This window comes from Lactuca sativa, chromosome 2 (genome assembly GCF_002870075.4).
Source record: "Lactuca sativa cultivar Salinas chromosome 2, Lsat_Salinas_v11, whole genome shotgun sequence".
Classification (NCBI taxonomy): domain Eukaryota; kingdom Viridiplantae; phylum Streptophyta; class Magnoliopsida; order Asterales; family Asteraceae; genus Lactuca; species Lactuca sativa.
The window spans coordinates 121,016,670-121,039,538 of NC_056624.2; the positions used below are offsets into that span (position 1 = coordinate 121,016,670).

A 22,869-nucleotide genomic window follows, 5' to 3' on the forward strand; every position below is an offset into this window, starting at 1 on the left:
GTCTCTGTGATATTTGATTGAAAGACCACGAGGGAGCCCATGGTACTTGGTAATCAGACCATATGGGGGAGCCCATAGCATTCCGGGTAAAACCATGGGGGAGCTCATGACACTTGGATATCATACCATGTGGGGGAGCCCATGGCATTCCAGGTAAAGACCATGGGATGAGCCTATGGCACTTGGTTATCGGACCATATGGGGGAGCCCATGACATTCTAGGTAAAGACCATGGGGGAGCCCATGACACATAGGTGTAAGACCCTAGGGGGGAGCCCACGATATCCTGGAGTAAAACCCTGGGGGAGTCCACGACATCCTTATATGTTTATATGCATGGTTTATGTGACTGATATGGTTTATGTGATTATGTGGATTATGTGGGGTATGCTCTGGGGAACTCACTAAGCTTCATGCTTACAGTTTTGTTTATGGTTTAAGGTATCACTGGTTTGGAAAGGAAGGGCACAACTTGATCGCAACGCACACACCCGTGTTCTCCACAACATGTGATTTCGGGATGAACTCTGATAAATGTTTTTAATTAGCAAGGATTCGGAATGTTGAATTAAATGATATCTGTGTTTTGACTATATTAAAAATGAAATTTTTACCCTTGATTTTTGGGTCGTTACAAGTTGGTATCAGAGCCTTGGTTTGAGGGATTTAGACATACTTTCGGGTGTGTCTGAACTCAAACTGAGGATCTGTAAAGTTTTCAAAAGAAAAATGTTTTCAAGGAAAGAGTTTTATAAGACAAGAAAGGGTGTGGTGCATGCAATCGGCTGAGCTCAAGTAAGTTTTCCCCATAATACCCATATATGTTATCTATTATGATTTGATTTATGAATTTCTGAATCGCATGCTAGTTAGGGTTAGAGAGATGTTGTATATGTTGTATGAGTTGGTAGACTTGCATGCTAGTGTCGAGTAGTCAGCAATAGATTGGCCTGACATGTGATGCTTGTAGACTTGGGGATATTGGATGCCAGGCTGGAATGAGAATGACTATTGGTATTAGTAACTGCTAAGTGTATGATTTGAAAATTTTATACGGTTAAGATCTTATAGCCTTAGAATAATTGATTTGGCCTTATTTCCTGTTCCTTTTATGGTTGTGGTCCTAGGGTAGAGTCTATTATTTGATAGTCTATTAGATCCTGTTCTGTGTATAATTTGCATGCATAAGGCTACCGACAGCGAGGGTGGATGTGGATAACATGAGTTGTGTTATGTGGGCTGAATGTTCTATGATAGTTTCGTGGGTTGGAGAGTTACCGCACGAAGACAATCGAATGGTTTTAAAGAAAGGTATTGAAGTTGAATATTCTAAGGTTTATATGGTGGAAGTTGGTCAAACTTCCAAGAGAAAAGGCAAGGGGCCTCACAAAGGGAAAGCAAATGACAAAAACTTAGGCCCTAAGGCAGGAACTTTCAAGAAGAAGTTCAAGTGCTACAATTATGGCCAACCGGGTCACAAGTTTTCAGAGTTCCCGCAACCTAAGTGGGAAAACCATCAAGCAAACATGGTGAATGATAACATAGAGTTGGTGGTCATGATAACCGATCTCATGGCTATGGTCTCTAAGGTGAATATCATAAATACAAATTCAAAGGAGTGGTGGATTAACACGGGGGCTACTCATCATGTTTGTCATGATAAGAGTTGAAACTTAGGGGTGTCGTTCTAAAAATGACTTCGTGGAAAGAATTGGAACTTAGGGATGTTTTGTATGTTCCTAAACTTCGTAATAATCCAGTGTCGGGTGGTTTGTTGAATAAATTTGATTTTAAGCTTGTGTTTGAGTTGGAAAAGTTTGTTTTGTCCAAGAATGGTATGTTTGTTGTAACACTCGTACCCTATTATGTACCCTATGGCCCTTTTATTTTTGGAATTGTGCATTTTAGTCTCTGAAGTAGTACGTGGGGCGTACAACTTGGTACTCTTAGCATACTAGTTGTAAAGCCAGTACGCGGTGCGTACCACTTAGTACGCTTAGCATGTTGCTGCATGTAGTCCGAAGCGTCTGAGACTTTATGTTTGAAGCCTTAATAAATTGATAATACCAATCATTTCTTCCCAATCAATATAATATTTACATAAGTCATTGAGCTAACTTACTCTTCTCACATTGAGTTAAGAGTTGAGTGCTTGGTCACTTTCATATAACAGAGGTATATTACTCTTCGGAACCATCTCCCAATATTTCTCCATCACATACAATTTCACACTAGTAACCCTTGAGACTCTTAGAAATTACCACTGAGGTTTACGGTTACACAAATTCTGTGTTTATGATCTTAAATTCGTTATCACCACGAATTGAGTGAAACCCAAAATCCAACACATATTTACGAATTGACGGTGAACAATTTAAATGTTCTAGATTAATCACCATGGAATCAGGGGCGGATTTAGGGGGGTTCTGGTGTGGCACCGGCAACCCCTAAATTTTCCGGCCGCAGTGGAAAAAATTTCGAAAATTTTTAAAATTTTTATTTTTTCTACTATCGTGCAACCCCTACTATGAAATCCTGCATCCGCCCCTGCATGGAATTGACGAAACTCCACTTTTGTGGTTCGTACCTTGAAATCTCTTTTTATTTTTGTGAGATCTTAATGAAATGTTCTAGACCTAAGACATTTCTTCCCATAAGATCCAAATTTTATTTTTCTTGAGATTTCTAAATTATCCAACCACTAAATTTTTTTCCAAAGCATACTTGTTCTTATGGCTACACTGGTCAGAAAAGTACTTCATATGAACGTTCAGACGTATATCGAGTTTCAGACTTAGTTGAAGATGAAGCCACCCCTTTCTCCTTATTAAAAAGAAGCCTTTCATTGTTTCTCCATAAATAGATGATCGTAATTCAACAGGACACCACACATGCACTTCAAAGTCTCTCTTGACTGCGAAGGAAGAGATCGTTGCCCGGGATCCATCTGCTTTATGTCTTTAGTGACATCACTAGAATCTTTTAGAGAACTTGTTTTATTTCTTTATCTTTTGAACACTCTTGCATGAAGATCCTTGTGATTTTCAAAAGTCTGGTTCATAGTCCTAATGGTTGCTTTCAGATTCAGAGTACAGGAAATGGTGATCAATTGCGAAAGTAAGCAACTGAAACGACAATATTTAATGGATAAGGTTGAGCATTTGGCGCGTGGAGACTTTCAAACTGACAGTGACATCACCCCACCTAACATCATGCTGACACACGCCAACCTGTCACGCCTTTCAAGGCTACTTTATTGGGATTTCGAAACACAAAACATCAGTTTTCTCTCTCCAATCGTATATTATAAAAGGAAATTCGACGGTTCACTTTTATTCGCCGCTTTCCAAGTAATTACCCTTCCGGCACAAGAAAACCTCTCTCTCTCTCTCTCAAAGTATTGTTCATCATCGTCTTCAACAACATCAATGGTTGTTTCTTCTTCTGTTGATGAAAAAATGGCACAATCAACCTTACTGGGAATTAAGGCTAACCAGAACCTTGTCTTGGACATTAACTCTTCCAAGTATGAGGCTTTTCTCCAACCGTTGATCGAGTGTCTGAAATACTCTCCTATATCTACTGTTCTATCCAAGACGGCGTCCGTTCCATTGGCTCTTCTCTCGAAATCTTACTCCACTACCCGCTATGAAGAGAGAACTGCAACTATCACGTTTGAACTAGATAATCGTCAAACCTCAATCACCAAGTCTAGCTTCAGTCGCTTACCTGGATTTCATGCTGATTTCATGATGATAGAGATTCAATTAATCATGAAACCATCTCCAACTCTGCTATTCTGGAGATGTTTTACCAGATGGGCTACAAGGAATATCTTGCCGTCATCTCCAAATTCAAAAAGCCCAACCTTCCTCCTGTGTGGAATGGGCTATTTACCCTTATATTCATGAGCTTCTCTGAAAGGGTCACCGGATCCGACAACGCAAGTAAGATCTTTCTCACGATTATGTATGAGATTTACTAAAGGGTCAATTTGGATTATGGGTCTGTGCTTTGGGCTCAACTTGTACAAAGCACTCTTTCTGATACAAGGCACAACGAGATTTAATGTGCTCGTTTTTGGCCGATTATTGTTCAAAGGGCGATTAATCGTCTTTGCATTCCAGTTATAGAGAGTTCGATCATTGCTGCCATTCTGATTTTCCACACATCAAATGTGATTCTCTCAGATAGTTCAAGATTTTCCTTTATTGGTTCAATTCCAAAACCGATGCTATGAAATGTCCCAACAAACAGTAAAGTTATTATTGAGTATCGCAGACAACCAACTTCGGGTGTTTGTCCACTCACTGCTGCAATAAAACAAGTTTTTTAAGAGGCTGGCAAGCTTAAGAAAGGGGGAAAGTGAAAGGCTAAGGTTGGAGCCTCCGAACCTGCTCAGGCTCCGAAGAAGAAAAAGAAAGTAGGTCACAAACCACGAACTCCTTCACCAAGCGATAAGGAGGACTCGGAGTCTCATACGATTTCTAATGTTTGTAGACCCGAGCAAGACCAACGTGAAACATATGATATTGGTGTGTCTTTGCGACCAACGGTTTCAGAGCCAATAACTATGAATCATGAGGTAACCTTTTTTATGCCTACTTCAACTCCAATTACAGATGATTTCTTTCAATATTTTACTCCACCTTCACCCACTGCTACAACAACACCGATCTTAATTTCTCCCTGCCCAAACGTTTTTGTGGGTGTTTCGCAACCTTAAGCTTCGATTCAGTTATCACCTCCGCTCTTCATAGACTCAACAAGAACCACTACAACAACCACTAGTTCGCCACCAGTCACTACTAACGTATCTGATATGGGGGTAAGAGCTTCTGGTTTTTCTGTTGGTACAAAGTCCACTCCCATCTCACCACTTCATCAAGATGATCCAGATACCGTATTTGGTGATGATCGGGATGCTTTTGAGGATTTTCATTTTAGTCCTTTTAACATCTAACCAGAGTGTGATGAAGACAAAGCTCCCATAACCACAAAGCAATTCAAGGCATTGAATTCCAAGTTGGATTCTTTACTTGAGTCCACCAAAGCCTCGTCCAACAACAAATACTCTCAGGCCTCTGTCAAAGCCTTCCTTGAAACTCTCACTAAGGAGCATACTTCTAATCTCGCTCTCACCAAAAAAAGTAGTTGTTGATTCTGCACAGACTTGCAAGGAAACGACCAAAAAAGTTGCAAAACTAATTTATGATGCTCAAACCTTTATGGGTATTTTCCAAACATCCTTTGAATCAAATACTGCCAAAGCAAATCAGGTGAATTCTAGTCTCAAAACTTCTCTTCAAACTGAGAAGGATGCTCTGGAGAAGGTTCATACAAGCATTCAATCAGATAATACTAAGTTTCACACTTCCATCTCTTCCAAAATCAACAAACTTCAGGCTGATTTGGCTCATGAAAACAAGATAATGGATGACCTTGCTGTTAAAACTGAACGGGTGAAAGTTCTATCAGTCAAATTAACACATGTGAATTCCCAGATTGCTAATCTAAAGTCTGAGAATGCTGTCATCCGAAGTTGTGTTGCTGATGTGAATGTTGATTTACATAGTCTGATCGAGAACTCTCTCCGCACTGTTTCTGTCCGTCAACATCTTGCAAAGAAATTACAACCTATCTTCTCCATGTTAGACAGAATTCAAGGTGTTTTGGAATCTTTTATTCCAAAACAAGGGGGAGAAGCAATGAAAGAAGCAAAGAAAGTGACAACTGAAGATGTCAAAAACCAGCTGATGTGGTGATGATCAAGAACAAAAGCCCAAGATAAACAAACAGAAGGTTAATGCAGCTTCGAGTTCAAGAGGCAAAGAGAAACTGATTAATGAAAGTGATATGGAAGAAGAAGATGAGAATGAGAAATTGAGAAGGAAGATTTGTCGAGCTGAAATAGATGAAAATCATCATATTGTCAGGGAAGCTGAAGAGAAAGAAATGCTTGCTCATGAAGCAGAGGAAACCTTGAAAGCTCAGAAAACTATCTTTCCTCTGTGGACATTGGAACGAATTCTGAAAGAAGTTGTCGAAAATCCGAATGTTTATTGGCTAGAGCCTATTAGATCATTCAATTTGGAGAACTCTTCGGATTTCTAGCTTGATGTGCCTATTACACCGAAGGGTTTTCTGTTTCGCAGTTTGATAAGATTGCGAATGTCTCTCCTGCTGACAAAGGTGCTGATTAGGTGCTCTTTTTGTTTTATCTAAAGCACATGAGGTCATAATACGAAACGTGTAGCTCAAAGAAGATCACAACTGTTAAGGTGTTCAGACCAATTGAAACTGAGAGCTTCATTAATGCACGTTTCAAGGTTGCTTGTGGGGCTGTGAGTTCAATGCACGAATTTACTCTTGCAGATCTGCCCTGCCTCAACCCATTCGATTGGATTTCTCTGTTACTTCTACCGTTGAAGGATCAACAGAAATTCGAGCCTATCATTGCACATCTGAAACTAATGTTGGTCAGTTACATTCTAGAGGTTGGAAAGATGGACATGGAGATTGCCACTGTTCTGCATAAGAAACCTACAGTTCTCCCTAAGTAGCCTCCAAAGGATCTTGATACGATGAAGTTGGGGAGGATACGAAAGAAGGATTGCAGTGTCACTTTTCAGATAAGAGAGAAACCAGATGCGCACTTTCACAGAGTCTGCTTCTATTTGCCAGACAAACATCTATACTCCTCCTCCTATCTAGAATATATCGTGGATTTTGTGAGTCAGAATAAAGTGGACAGTGTTGCGGACAAGAAGTGTTTTTCTGACATGATCAATTGGTATGTATTGGTTCACAAGACACTGCTGGGGATTATGTCGAAGTTGTTTAAAGTTCAAAAGCGCCAACAACAATGAAGATCTACCTTCCTTATTGACACAAAGGGGGAGATAGTTGGGGTTATATTTTGTTGTGTCAATTATTGTATTGTTTTATTCCATCTTTTGTAATGGGTTGGGCCTGTCCACCCGGTTCTTTATTGTTCTAGGGTTAGAGTATAAATAGTACATGTATGTACCGTGTTTTGAATTAATGATCTTGTAACCCTACATTGCCTTTACAGTAGCCGTTCTTAGTTGAGCTCTTCTAAGGCGGTGCTTTTGAATAATTTAGCACAACTTTGATCTCCATTCTTTGTGTTTGATTCTTCTACCTGTTTTGAATCTATCGATCTTATTGTTTTAATCTTATCAAGATGTATATCAGATGTTTTGACATGTTAAGCAGATATTCCAATAATACAATGTAATTTGTTTTGAGCCAATTCAAAGAATGGAATAATGTAAGGCCTAAAAGGGTCACCCTGTATGGTCTAAGAGGTCTATAGTTTATGGAATAGATACCTTGAGGCCCAAGAAATCCTAGATGGACCACATAGATGGATCTTGTTTCTTCTATAGAGAAATAGGACACTCGAAGGGGAACTGTCCTTCTTATCCGAGAAGAAATTATAGATAAACTAATACTTCAGGTATCTACTATATAGATTTATACTTATCATATAACACTCAAGTACTTGGTACATAATGTTAAACTAATATTTGTAAATGGCTTGCAAATATTTCAAGAAGAGTAACTAGCTAAGCACAAGGAAGTTGGAATTGCATTCTCGGAGTTTAGTTTATTTTGTATGCTTAGAACATAAGGTACTTGTATTGTAAAACTGTATTTGTTTTGGAACAATGTATGTTTTAATTTAGCATGTTTCTCTCTCTCTCTCTCTCTCTATATATATATATATATCAGTTAGTTTATTATGTACTTAATCGTTTTTCATAGCGACCACCTTCATATTCTGTAATGATTAACTTTTGTTTTAGATAACCAGATCTCTTATTAGAATTATAAAGTAAATATCAATGTTTCATAAATAATAAGTTCTATATGTAAACACTTTTTGATTTAAAATTGTTTTGAATCGAACTTATCTAAGACATTGTTATTTTTATTATACAAATGATATACACATATTATAAACCTACGACGCGTTATGCTTATGTTCTTTCTTTAGACCTATGACTCTATACTCAGGGTTATTTATATAAACCTACAAGTAATAAATATTATTAACTATAGTAGTGAAGGACTACTTTAGGAGCGGTGTAAAGAAGGATATGTTGCTTGAGCAGCTGGATTTTAGAATGGCTATATGCCAAAATGGTCATCCCCTTTGACTATCCTGATTGACCGAAGCTTTATCAGCTAGACCTGACGTAACAAGTAATAAATAATAATACATGTGAACACAACAAGCACAACAACAAGATATAGAGATATAGATAAAATCAGTCTCGCATTTAGAACACATGTATATACAACCCGAACATATAGAAAGATTGAACCCGTAACAAGAGTAAAATGAAAGGTTTTAGGTTAGATGCCTTAGCTAAATTTGTTGTACATGGGCCGAACCACAACTAGACGTAGACTGATCACCTATGTTTAATTATGGTTAGACCGATGCACAATTGAGCTTTGAAATGGTAGCTGATACACTAAATTGCTTGGACATTGTAAGAAGAATTAAATGAAGATCAAAATTCCAGGATACAAAGTAAAACAACTTGGAAATTCTCAAAATTTTTGGTAAACACCTCAGAAATTTGATAAATATTTGCATCAGGTCGACATAAGACTCAAAACCTTCTCAATATCATTCATGTCTGATGCTTATTTTTGAACACTAAGCACATGACCACAATTTTCTACGTGTGTTACTTGTAGAAACTCATGAACACCTTAAGGAAAGCGTGCAATCGCGAAACGTTATGAACTACGACATAAGTATTCAATCAACTTAATTTTGTAACATCCCAAAAATCATGGGTAAAAATTTCATTTATATATATAAATTCAGACACCCATTTATATTTATTCAAACAGTTATCCAAAATAAAACAATTATCAGAGTAAATCCCAAAATCATGAGTTGCGGAATAACACGAGTGTATGCGCTGCGATCAAGCCAGACCCTTCCCTTTCGAACCGGAAGTACCTGAAACCACAAACCACAAAATGTAAGAACAAAGCTTAGTGAGTTCCCTAAATACCACATACCATACATATCAAATGAGCCATACACATCATACATATCTAGTAATCAATAAAAAGTGCTATGTGCCAACCATAGTCTTGCCATTATGACACGAGGCGTATCATGGTCTTCCTTGCCAGGCCGAAGGCCAAAACCCGGGGTCTGATATACAAGTTTCAGGAGCCAACTCCTGGTCTTCCATGCAAGCATCACAAAGACAACTAACATACAATCTACAACTACTTAATCAATTAACTGCCATAGTTCAGACTCTACTCTTGCATATATATTTCCAGGAGCCGCGTTCTGGTCTTTCATACAAAGTGCCAAGGGTCACCCCAGAGTCTTCCTATAATACATAAACTAAATGGGCCGGCATTGGTGCCTTCGACCCATAGAATAGCGAGGAGACTCCCCTCGAATGGTGAAGCTCACTGAAAGAAATCCCTAGCTACTATCTAGACGACTCCCCGAGCTATCACAACAAAATCACACCCGATTAGCAATTGTGCTCCAGTCTATGGTCCATAATCCATACTTGGGGTAAAATGACCATTTTACCCTTGGCCCAACTTGAACCAAAAACGGATCCCGAAACCAATAACCAAAGGCTCAAAACAAAAAGATCCACGAAGGCCTAGTAATGGCCTAATTTTCCAAATTGGGCCCAAACCCCATATGGGCCTTATCCAAAAGCCCAATAATTTCCTTAGTCCCAAAAAGTTGACCTCAGATGGCCCAAAAAGCCCAAAGCAACAAGGTGGCCCAAAGATGCGAAGCCCAAAAACACAACAAGCTCAACCCAGCTGAACGCCGTACACTAGGCATACGTTCAGCTATGCTTGGTGTACTCGGTTAATCCAGACCGCGACCAAAACACGGTACACTGGGCGTACCATCCGTTACGCGTGGCGTAACTCGACTCATTCCAAAACGGATTTTCTGGCTTAACCACTTAAGCCCTTTTCCCCAAAACTTTAGAGAACCTTAAAATAAAGCTCTTAATGCATAAATTCGGCACCTTTATGCATTTGCATGACTTATTGGGACTTAAAAACCATCTTAATCCATTAAGACCCATTCTAATCCAATTAGAACATGCATGGACCAATCTTAAACATCAAGCAAGCATTTCTATGAACTAACAACATCAGAAAGATCTATGACTCCAAGCACCTAGAGTGGCTCAAACTCACAAGGAGAACTTAATACACCATAAAATCCCTTTATCTTTCCTTAAACTAAAACTAGCGTAAAAAGAAGTCAAGATAATAACTTTTTACCTCTTGAAGCTTCCCAAGAGTGTGAAGATTTTGGATCTATAACCCCAAGGCTACACAAAACTTGATCACCAATATCCATTTCCTTTAAAATGAGCAAAAGCACACCAAAATACACACTTAAATCTATCAAACACTCAATGAGAGGTTAGGGTTTCTGAAATGAGGCTAGCAGTCAGTAGAAGTTGAGAAATGAAAGAGCCTTGAGCTCATAAAGATATTTAAATAGTGCCTAATACCTAAAAATTAAGGTTGGGCACTCTGTTCATTACGATGGGGGTACTCACCTAGGCATATTCCATCTACCATGCACGCATGGGACTGCTTTGCCATTCTTTTCCATTAGGGGCCAATTCTGCCAATAACTTGAAATTGCCATAACTTCCTCATCTTAGGTCCGTTTCCAACGAACGTTATACCCTCATAAAGGTGGCGAGAAGCCTTACGCTTCTAACAACACATGATATCCTTAAAACTTCCTGAACAAAATCCAAAATCCATAAGAGACCGAGTCACCAAATTACAATTATACCTTTGGGCTCTAGAAACACCATTGAACACTTGGATCACTTAAACCATAACACCCACATCCGAAAAGGGCCAAATCTTTCCTTCCGCAAGGGCTTAAGCCTCATGAAAACTGATAATTAGGCCGCAACCCCGAATAATGAAGCAAATCCAAAACTGAGTGTTACAACTCACCCCCACTTAAATTAGATTTCCTCCTCAAAATCACTTTTTACTAACACTCAGATCATACCAAACAACCCGAGGAACACAATCGAAAATTTTACACATAAAACGACCTTCTTAAGACAACCGAACCCAACCGGAACTTCCAACCCGAAGAAGAATAAATCCTTATCCCATGCACAAAACCACTTTTACCTTTCCAAAACTTGAAATCTACATCGGTCTAACTCCCCAATAGACCGCCCATGTTGATTCATTACTATGCCAATTCCTCATCGAATAACAAACTAAACAGAACACTTCCAACCCTGATTATCTTGATGTTACCAAAGGAAACAAGGTCACTCATCATAAACAGTTGTGAAGCATATATGCTTGACAGAAGGCTCATATAATCCTTCGAGTAAAAGATTCATCCCTGCAACAGTTAGACTCAAACAAGAGCTGTGCAACAGGGTCAAATCACTTACTCTGAGATTATTTAATCCAAACTACAAGTGAATTAGCATTTCTCGAACAACAAGCTACTCCATACACACGAATCCCAAATCACTAAAACTGCCCAAAACATCACTTGCCTCCTAGCTTCTTCTAAAAGCAGCCGAGATGTAAGATCACAATTTCCAGGTATGAGATTTATTATTCAAAAGGCAAGTTTTCCTTGGAACTCGTCGAGCTGATGGCCTCAACTTGATGTGTTGAAAGGCTTTCGACCGCACATCTTTTTGGACCAACTTGACGAGTTGGAGAATAAAAATCGACGAGTTGGCGGCTGGTTATGAAACCCTAAGTTTTATGGTTTTCCCCTATATAACCTCCTTAAGTCTTTAAGGCTGATCTTTTATCAGCCCCCAAACCCTATAATCGGCTTTGTGGACCCTAATCTTTATCCTATCTCATATTGTGAGTTAGTGTGGCATTTTGGAGCGAAAGAGGGAGAAAATTGAGAGAAGGAGGCAAAGATCTAGCAAGATAAGCTCACATATTCAGTTTGGCATTCTTTTGGACCATTATAAGTATTCAAGATCCGATTTTTATCTATATATGTAGCTAGATCTTGAGTTTGGTCCCTTTTCCCTTCATTCTTGGATGTTGCAATGGATGGACTTTATAAAGTTTGCAACTTTAAGAATCTCCAGGTCAAGATGGTCTTATGGGGGGTTAGATATGGTCCTTTGGCAAGCTTTGTTGCCATGCATGGAGTTTAGGTCATAATTTCCCTTTTTGACCCATTTTGGGTTCAAAACATGCATTGGACATGCGTGTCTATAAAGCACCAACCTTTGGGTTGTTTTTAAGGCTAGAATCTCTTCTGGAAGGTTTGCGTTCCAGATCTCTAGGATTTTGTGCTTAATGGTTAAGCCTTTGAGTTTTCAAGCCTTGTAGAAGGGTTTTTGAGCTTTTTGAATATCCCCCAAAGGATAAAGTTGAAAATTTTATCTTTTAAGACACATTTGGAGTTTAGATCTGAGACTTAGAGACCCTGGGATCGAAAAATCATATGTATGTGTTAAGCTAGGGAAAACGCGACGAGTTGTCCAGACAACTCGGCGAGTTAGCTAGGGTTTTCCCTGACTTTCTGAGTACTGAAGAACTCAATGAGTTCAAGAGGTGAACTCGACTAGTTGGGTCAACATGGACTGTTAACCTTGACCGTTGACTTTGATTTTGACCATGGTTGACCAAGTTGGACTTTTGAGGGCATTTTGGGTATTTCAAGATGTTGATGGATTGGTCACGATGTTTGTAGGCTTTGAGTCGGGAGCTGAGATTCGGAGTCAGGCCTTATCAGTTCTACACTACTTGTGAGGTGCATTTTCCTCACTGTACTTAAGGGTCGAAGGTACCAAGGCCGGTCCTTTGGATTGTTATCTTGATTATCGTATGATTAAGTACTGTGATGATCTGTTAGATCTAAATCATGGTATATAGGATAATGCTATGATTATTGATCTATATGATCTATACTTGTCTGTTGATTGATTATGTGAGTTATGTATATGTCGATATGTGTGTGGTTGGGTTGAGGCAGTCCTGCTTTGTGCTGAAGGCCAACGGACCCAGGGCGGACCAATCAGACCGAAGGCCCGAAGAACGGTCCAGATAGGCTGAACCCATGGTGTGGCGGTCCAGACATGCTGAAGGTTCTATATGTGTGTTGTTGTGTGATAGCTATGATTATATATTGTGGTAGTATTGTTGGGTTTTGATACGAAATAAAAGTTTGTTTTTCACAAAAAACCAGCAACGGAAGAATTTAAAAATAACAAGTTTATTTTTAGTTCATAATAAAACCGAACCATCATGGATCCATTTATAGAGGTTAGAATGAAATAAAACCAACCCTTAGATGTTTTAAAGATAACCTTTGAAGCCTTTGAACCCACGTGGTTTTGGGGTGTTGATGAAGATAACAAAAGATCAAAGTGTATGATCTTCTCTACAAGTATCCACCATCAAGAGTAAGGCACTTGGAATGCTAGTTCCTTCTCGTATTCTTAAGTGTCTAAAGCCTTTAACTGCTTAACTCAATTAAGCACTAAAGGGAACAACTCAAGAGGTCTTCTAAACCACCAAACCAACTTCAAAAGAGAGAGAGAGAGAGAGAGAGGGAGAGGAGTAGAAAACCCACAGTTTTAGAGAGAAAGAAAGGAAGAAGAATAGCTTCACTCTTGCAAAAATATAAGCCTCATGCATCTCTTTAGGCAAAAGACAAAAGAATCCAACTAGTCCAAATTGTTGTGCATGACTTATTAATTCATATCATATGAAATAATAATTAGTAATACTCTCTTATAATTATCATTTCACAAAATAATAATTATTCCCTAATTAAAATACAAGAATCGATATTAGTTATTAATAATCATATTAATAATAAATATACAAAATTTGCCAACTTGATAAAGGTGTGACCAGTGTTGCAGAAATCGGCCTTGGCGGCCGATTAATCGCTTGGCGGCCTCGAATCGATTACGATTAGTGTGCTTAGCGGAAATTGGTCAAAATCGGTCAAAATCAGGCTTGGCGGTCCTTGGCGGCCTTGACGGTCCTCGGCGGTCATAGGTGCGAAATATTTTAAAAAAATAATTTTCAAATATGACACTAAAATTTTAAAGTTTTAAATTTTAAAATATTATACTAAAATTTATAAAAATTCAAAAATTTAAAATTTAAAATTTTCAAATACTTAATTTTTTAGGAAAGATTAATTTTTTAAATAATTTTATTAATAATTTATGGTCTCCCTGATTAATCCCCACCGAGTCTGATTAATCGCTTATCGTCAGTCGACCGCCGAGCTACCACCTAGCGATTTTTACAACCTTAGGTGTGACCCTGTAGGATAATATATTATTAGAAATATCACCCCATAATGATTCTTGGGCATATAGATCCAAGAATCTCCCACATGAACAAGATTCATTATAGAATGACATAGACAATTGCTAACATCTAGTAATGGGCTACTGCCCCTAACAACATATGAAGGGTGCCATCTCATCGACAACCAATTCCAGGAGTTCTAAGCTGCAATTGTTACTAAAGGTGTGGTATGAAATATTGATTTGTCTCAGACATCATGTCGAACATGAGATATGGATCATGATCAATCTCATTTACTGTTCAACATTAACTAAGGCCTTAGATGTCATGCTCTCAACGAATAAGAGGAACAAATCCCATCTTGACTACATACGCCCATCAATGTAGTTCATGTCATACCAAACAATGGCCCTTATGACCGCCTTTTACCAAACGCCGTTAAACCATGTCAAATAAAACCAATTCCTATACTTCAAGTCCCAAATATGCATCTCAGGTCTAAGAATACAAACATCATCTTGACTACATACTCCCATCAATGCAGTTCATGTCATACCCAACGATGGCCCTTATGACTGCCTTTTACGAAACAACGTTAAACCATGTCTAAGAACAACAATTCCTACACCTTAAGTCCCAAATATGTATCTCAGGTCTCGGATTAAAAAGATACAACCTTGATCAAAAATATCACTCTTGACTACGGTCCATAAAGTGGTTTTGATGCGGGTCATGTCCAATAATTATTCTCCTAATCAAATATCTATTAAGTTGGTAGCAACTCTTTTCCATTCTCATGTCCATGAGAATCCACCAATCCACTCATATTAGTCTTACTTCATAGATGCTCCTGCAACTATGAACGACTATGGACATTTAGAATAACCAAGTTATTCAAGGATTTTAACATGCTAATATAGAACACAACAACTATTTAATGAAAGACTCATATCCAATATATCATTCATTACAATATATGTTTTTTGTACTGTTCCAATATCCAAATAGTAAATTTCAATCAAATACATCTACTTGTATCAATAATGCCTTATAGCACCAGCTTGACTTTCATGCTTTAGCTAATGAAGCAGCTCTGTTAAGTAGATTTGACAATCTTGATTTGTATAAACTTTACGAATACAATCATTTTCAATTTTATATATAGCTTATATATAAAGAAAAATATTGAGAATGAGTTATATGCTTGAATATGACTTAGATACCAATACTTGCGTAAAGGGATTACTCATAGTCATAATGAATTATACATTAAACATCTTTGTACGTGGTTGTGCAAACCATGAGGTACTCTAACTCTGATGTGTAACTGTAATTAAAATCTACATGGAACCACTATACATGTAACTATCTCTTCATTCATAATGAGGACACAACCGATTGTGACTGAGAGTCATCTCAATCTATTTGAAAATTTAGCACATGTGTAACAACTTTAAACATAACTTTCTTTCAAATACTATGTAGACTAGGACTATTTCTCTAGTTCTCAGAAGTATTGTAGAATATTCTTATAAGTCACACAATGACTTATTCTAGTATTATACTGGTATCATTCGACATACTCTAAGCATACAACTTATTTGGCTTTTATGCATAACCATGACACATATGATTAATCTAATTGCATCAGCTTACGGAATACAATCATATTATTTGGTTCAAAAACATTTGCACTAGGATTTTGCTCAAAATTATGTCATGTGGTTTTTAACACGATAACTCTCTCAGAGTCCTTTATCTTAAGATCTTTAGGATCCTTGATAAATAATGCAATTTTACTTAATCCTTTAAGTTGTAATGATCTCTCTATATAGATCCTTATTCCTTGAATTAATAAGTCGGCTATATATAACATTAGGAATGTTACTGCGCTCCCACTAGCTTTGTGGAAAAACTCAAGATTCATCTTGATTTATAATTAAATCACACTATGTAATTATCCTATGAGAAATAAGATTCTTACTTTGAGATGTTAGCTTAAATCTTGCAAGATTTTCAATCATGTATGTTTTCTCCCTTGAAAAATCACTTACTCTTTATAGTCAAACTATATCGAGGAAGATTAATCAAGCCCATACTTGATGATCATACATGAATGCATCTCTATCTATTTTATTAGTTTCTGGTCAACCATTGAGAAGATATTTTCTAAACAAACCAAGGCTAATCCAAATTGCTCTTGTAAAATATCTGTTATAGAACAAATACGTTTATTTTGAAAATGATTCATATCGTCAAGTGTACCCATTCCAAATTTGATTCGAATCAAATGATCCATGACTGCCAATATATCTCGCAGTAACAAAAATGTATTGTTTTGGTGTATATCAAGATTCAGTCTCCGATTCATATTTAGTTCCAAACTATGATGCATTTATTTTACGGTTCTTAAGCTCTTAAAGTTCTATATAGTTCCCACTTAGAAAAGAACTTTCTAATCACTTGTCTTATGGAATGATACTTAGTGGGATTAGTAGAAACTTCATCCTAAACAATCATTTAGGATATTATACATAAATGCAATTAATAGATACTAGAGTGGTTGAGCTTATTGCTTAACATGAGCTCAATGTCGCCATGTCTTTTAGATAAGGATAACCCATTTCATCCTTAGTTTAATATAAGTATCTAATACACTTGTTTGGTTGGAATTATATATTCAATATATATTTGTTGCAGTGAGCATAATTCCAAAATTTTATATAGTAATTAGTTCTTTTAAACATCATATAATAGACTGAAAGGTCTATCCTTATCCTCTTCAAAAACTTGTACTATTGACATTTAACCAGTGGCCAGGTGACCCTATTCCACTAGAAAATTCGAAGGCTACCTCGAATATCTAAAGATAGATTCAAGTGACCAGGTGATCCTGTGCCACAAGAAACACACTAATGATAAGTGAATATCTTTGTCAGAATGAGTTGTGAATCAATTTCACAACCCCTAAGATGTTCCAAGAAGACTTAGTTTACAAACTTATTTTCTTTATCACAACGAAAAGTTAATGATAGTCTCATTAAGTCGTATTTCAATCTTCACTATGAAAAATTTTGAGCAAATCAAAAGGTTTCAACAATAACGAATAAAAGTCATCAGTTATATTGAATACACATCTATCACCAAATTTATCCGTGGATTGAAAAGATTACATACATCACTTATGTATAACTCTTTGTCAAGCCTTTTATTCTTTAACTACTAATCGTTACAGACAATTGTAAATCATCTTTCCATATAAATAGGATTCACATATATCAAATGAATCAAGCTCATTTGCCTTCAAAAAATTCCATCCTTTTGAAGTTGGTATATGTATTTCTTATTTATATTGTCATGATGATTATGACATAGATTAATTCCAATCAAATATCATTTGATTATATATATATATATATATATATATATATATATATATATGTGTGTGTGTGTGTGTGTGTGTGTGTGTGTGTGTGTGTGTGTGTGTTATGATCAGAACTATTAATTTAATGAAAGATTATAGATATACTTCATAAATAACATTATGAGAAAATATTCTTTAACACAGAATACATCGTTTCAGAACATGAATGTGAGTATCCATTAAACGATAAGTAAATCTAGATTTATTCATAAATTACAACTGTTACATGTCCCTATAAGGATAGGTACAAAAAATCTATTGTTTAAATAAAAGACTATAACAACACTTGTTATATTATAAACACACAATACCATTCGTTTGTAATCACTTGATTATTTCTTCCAATCACACTACTAGAAAAACAACATTTTACGACGCGCAGTGCGTGTCGTAAAACGCTTAGACGACGCACAAATGCGCGTCAAGAAAGGCCCTATCATAACGAGAGACGACACGATTTTGCACGTCGTCTTTAGACAATGCGCATTTACGAAGCGCATTTATGACATGTAATGCGTATCATTAAAGCCCCTGTCAAGAAAGGCCATGTCATATATGAAGATGACACACATTTTTGCGTATCGTAAATTTAAATGTTTAAAAAAATATATTTATATATTTATTAATTTTTAAATTAAATTTGCATTTAATGTCTCATAATAGAAATGAAATATCATATACAAAAAATACAATCCATTGCATAAAATTTAATGTCATACAATTCTATTTCTTATAATATCTAAATTTGCATCTAATCTACTCTGTACATCAAATTCCAACTAAGTAAAGTTGCATCTTGCCTTTCATAATTCATTAAGACTAATGCTCCAAGCAACTGATTATATGGATAAGCAATTGTACATTGGCCCATCTCAGTCAAGAATGACTTAGTCAAATTCAACTCCAAGTCTTTACTGCATCTTGCTGATAATTGTGCAAGATTTGAATCAAGTGGCTTCATATTCCTTTCTTCCATCAACTTTACCTGATGCACAAAATACACAGAAAAAAAAACATTATAGAGGAAGGGGTAATTTGGGAAAATGTGAGGGGTATCCTCTACAAAACAAAACAAAAAATATCCCCTGTAAGATTTGCTCTTTAGTATCCTCTGCAAAACAAAACAAAAAATATATATCAGAAAATGAAATTTTTTTTTATAGTTTTATATTATAATTATTCCTAGAGTATTGCATACCTGAAGAACCATTTGTTACTCTACAACACTTTTTTAATTTGAACCTTGTCTTTCATCACTAACACCAGCACCTTTTGTAGCCCAATTACATCGTATCTTCCTACTCCCAAGCCACTTCCCTAATACAAAAACATTCCAAAATATACTAAAAGAGTTAGACTTCTAAAATAACTCATAAAAGTTAGAAAGACTAAATATTCCAAAAATACCCCTAGTACTCTTTCTGTCCCAGAATCTGAATTAAACCACAAGTGATGCTTCAATTTCTTTGTTTCTTGCAACTTCAACATGAAGTGTTCTGATGTTGTATGTGTAAAGTTTCACACTTTCTTTTACTATGCATGCTAATGTTCCTGAACCCCCATCTAAACAGTTAAAAATGGTGAACTTTCCACTTTGGGATGATCTGGTTTCTCCAACCATTTGTCTGCATTTTTCAGCTGAAAAAAAAGGAATATGTGAGACACGGGGAATAAAGAACTACTAAAATAAAGAATACTTCCCTTGATACTTGATAAATCACATAAAAAACTGGATACAAAAAAACTGACAGACAATCTAATGAAATTCAAATAAGATATTTTACAAAAGATTGATATCCATTATCCAAACAAAGGGGTTTATGGAAAACATAATCCATGGGTGCTGATTCAGATAGGTGGCTTACCCCAACCTCCAAGATGATAACCAAAGCTGGCTCCAGGTGGAATAGGAGCATTCAAACCCGAAATTTTTAAATGTGGATAAGAAGGTGGAGGGCCATATCTTTTCATATTATAAACTAAATGATTCATCAAAACATAAAAATAATAATAATTAAAAGACAAAAGGCAAAAGAGGTTTATTTATAATTTATTTACCTGCATGTTAATAAGCCATGGAGGAGGAACACCTTATTGCATGCCTAAAGCTTCTTTTAGTTCATGTGTTAAGGTTCTTGGTTTCATCTCTCTAAGTTTTACCTGTATAATTAATTAAACATGTGAGAAAATCAAATGGATAAAAACATTATATATATATATATATATATATATATATATATATATATATATATATAATCTCAATAAAGGATGAATAACTAATTCTTGGCTACATTTTAGTATTGGACATTGCGATATATTAAATTCTCAAAGCTCTGTTTTAATTTGATTTCTAAATTATATCAGAAATTTATAAGGAAGTTTTTTTTAATGTTTCACTAAATTGACTGAAAGTTGACCAAACCTTTTCATCGGTCAAGCTACTTTTGAGGCAGTTTGTAACTACTGTGAATGATGGAGATGCTGATATTACAGTAGGAATGTGTCTTAGCATGGATGAGATTGTAAGAAGTGACCCATGCCTAGTGGTCTAGGTAGGAGATGAAGCATTTTCCGGGAGTTCGTCTAGTAATTCAGAAATTTGATCGTCTTCCAAATACTGTAATTAATTGAATAAAAGTTAGCGGATAATAATTATTATCAACTGTAGGAAGTTTTTTTTTTAAAAAAACGTGACATGAACCTCACCTCTGATATGATGCCTAGAATTCTTGCTGAAGAGCTTCGTATTTGGTTATCGTCGTTGTATATCAACTCCTGTAAGAGATCGAAAACACGAGTCTTAACAAATAACCAAACTGCCAACCAATAAAGCAAGCACCTTCATGGACTAAGACCGTGGACCACTAACACTCTTTCCAGCATTCTTGACAACGCCTTTTAGGGCGACCAATATTGAATCGCGGACCCCACCTTCTGATGCCTGTAGGTTGGATAGAAGATCCCCAACTAGGGGATCAACTCTTGTGCTTAGTGCACTAAGCTTACCAAGTGCGAGAGCAACACTTGAGTGAACAGTCCTGTAATTTTACGTGAATGCCCTCATGTTAAAAGGAATAAAAATAAACAAAAGATGGCAGTAGAAAAGGAAATCTTACCTTGTGTTGTCCTGCAGGCATTTGACAAAGGTGGTTTGTAGCTGAGGGAGAAAAGCTTTAAGAGCCATCCCACCTTTTGCTATTATGATGGTCAAAGTTGACAAAATAGCACTTTTCACTTGCCATGGGAATCGATCGCCTATAATTCGGATCAGAGGCCTGGAATCATCATAAAATAGACAACACAAGTCAAGCAAACCAAAAAAATAAAAAAGAAAAATAGAATTAAATAAGAGACTAATAAGTCCTAGGAATCATAGTTACCCTGTAATAGGTATAACAAACTCCTTGAGTGCTTTTTCACTTGTTACTTCAATTAATTCTCCAAGACCTTGAGCAACTTGTTCTCTCAATTCTGCAGACCCACTTATTACGCCTTGAAGGTATATGGGAAACAATGGTTGAAGAGCCTTTGGGAGACATAACCCAGGTATAACAATTGGTCCACCCTATATGTCCATCAACAAATATTTATTTGTGTTAAGTCAATTAACAAAGCAAAATCATGAAATAATTATTATTGAATATACAGTGAATATATATTTAACCTTCTTCTTTCTACGTTCCTTGTCTCTAGATGTGGATACAGCATTACGAACTAATTTTATATATGATGGGAGAACTTCTTTCGGGACTGAACCAACAACTCTATAAAGTGCTTCCCAGGCAGCCTGTTATGTATTATATAAGATATAAATGATGAAGTTTTATATAAAAAATGGTAATAAACAGTAAGATAAATGAAACATTACAGATACAGTGGTAGAGTCTGTGTCACTTAGTAAAATGATCAAGGTGGATATCATATTTGGAGCTTCATCCACCAGATACAATTTACTGTTTTTGAAAAAGTATCCAAGTAGATATGCAGAACTGCGCCTAGTTGAAGCCTGCAAGTTATAACAGCATATGTCAGAGATAAATAACTAATCCTTGGCTACATTTTAGGTATTAAGCTCGTGTGATTCGGTAGCAGAGATAGATATTGATAGATATTATCATATTATAGAATATAAACAACACCAATAGTTATCAACTAATCATGATCTTCTATGGATTAATAAACACTTCACCTTGGTTAATCTACCCCGATTTCTACCGATGACCAAGTCTAAGAAGCCAAGGAAGGCTCACCGGGAACCGATAATTACCTCCTCCCTCATGAATAGATCGATCGTCCCGATCTACCAGTCGCTACTTGCCCTGCTCCATCGGACTAGTTGAGTCCCCTCCCTACGTGTAATCTGCTGGCGACAAGGAAGAACAGCCAAGGAGACCGCCGGAGCGGCCCCTCTAGCTGTGACAAGAAGCGTCGATGCTTCTCCCTTCTCGATTTATTGCCATCATCGAGCAACTAGAGGTGCTTCCCCTTTCTCAATTGATTGCCATCATCGAGCCACCATGGCTACTTGCGTACCCACCTTCGTTGCTCGACAGATGAACCATGACCACCGGACCAAAACTCCCGCTACCTTCGTCATTTTGATTCCCCTTTTTCGAGAAACAAAGTAAGTGAGACTTGAGAGTATAATATTGAGACTTGAGACTTGAGACTTGAGAATCAAAAAATAAATAACACGGGGAATCAGAAACAAACAAGAATCAAGATTTGCATTCCTAATATTGAGACTTGAGTGTATAATACAGAATTAGGGCTTTTTCTGACAATTTCAACATCGAGTGGGAGATATGATGGTTCCAGTGGGTAGAAGTAAGTGAGCCTTGATCGATGTCAACGAACGGGGAAGAATCGGTGGCGGCGGTCGGAGTGCAAGGGAAGAAGCAAGCAACATGCGATGTTGGGAGGCGGAGGAAGACCGAAGAAGATTTTTGTGGTCAAAGAACACACCCACAACTAAAGAGGGGAAACAAGGAAGGAATACATGTTTTCTAATTTTTTTGATTTCCATTTTCCCGCTGCTAGTTGCTCAAGAGCGCGTTTGTAAAAATATAAAGCGACATTTCTACACGTCGCGCCTTTAA

General features: G+C 36.8%; 1 protein-coding gene across 1 annotated transcript; it reads right to left on the reverse strand.

Annotated features, from left to right (window-relative positions):
* Positions 1-20,195: 20,195 nt before the first annotated feature.
* On the reverse strand, positions 20,196-21,777 carry LOC122194461 (protein ILITYHIA-like). The gene is made up of 5 exons (XM_052768087.1): positions 21,639-21,777; positions 21,435-21,557; positions 21,151-21,335; positions 20,477-21,045; positions 20,196-20,387 (listed from the first exon to the last, which is right to left on the reverse strand). Exons 1-4 carry the CDS (start codon positions 21,690-21,692, stop codon positions 20,883-20,885), a joined length of 525 nt encoding a protein of 174 aa, XP_052624047.1. The 5' UTR covers positions 21,693-21,777; the 3' UTR covers positions 20,196-20,387; positions 20,477-20,882.
* Positions 21,778-22,869: the final 1,092 nt, after the last annotated feature.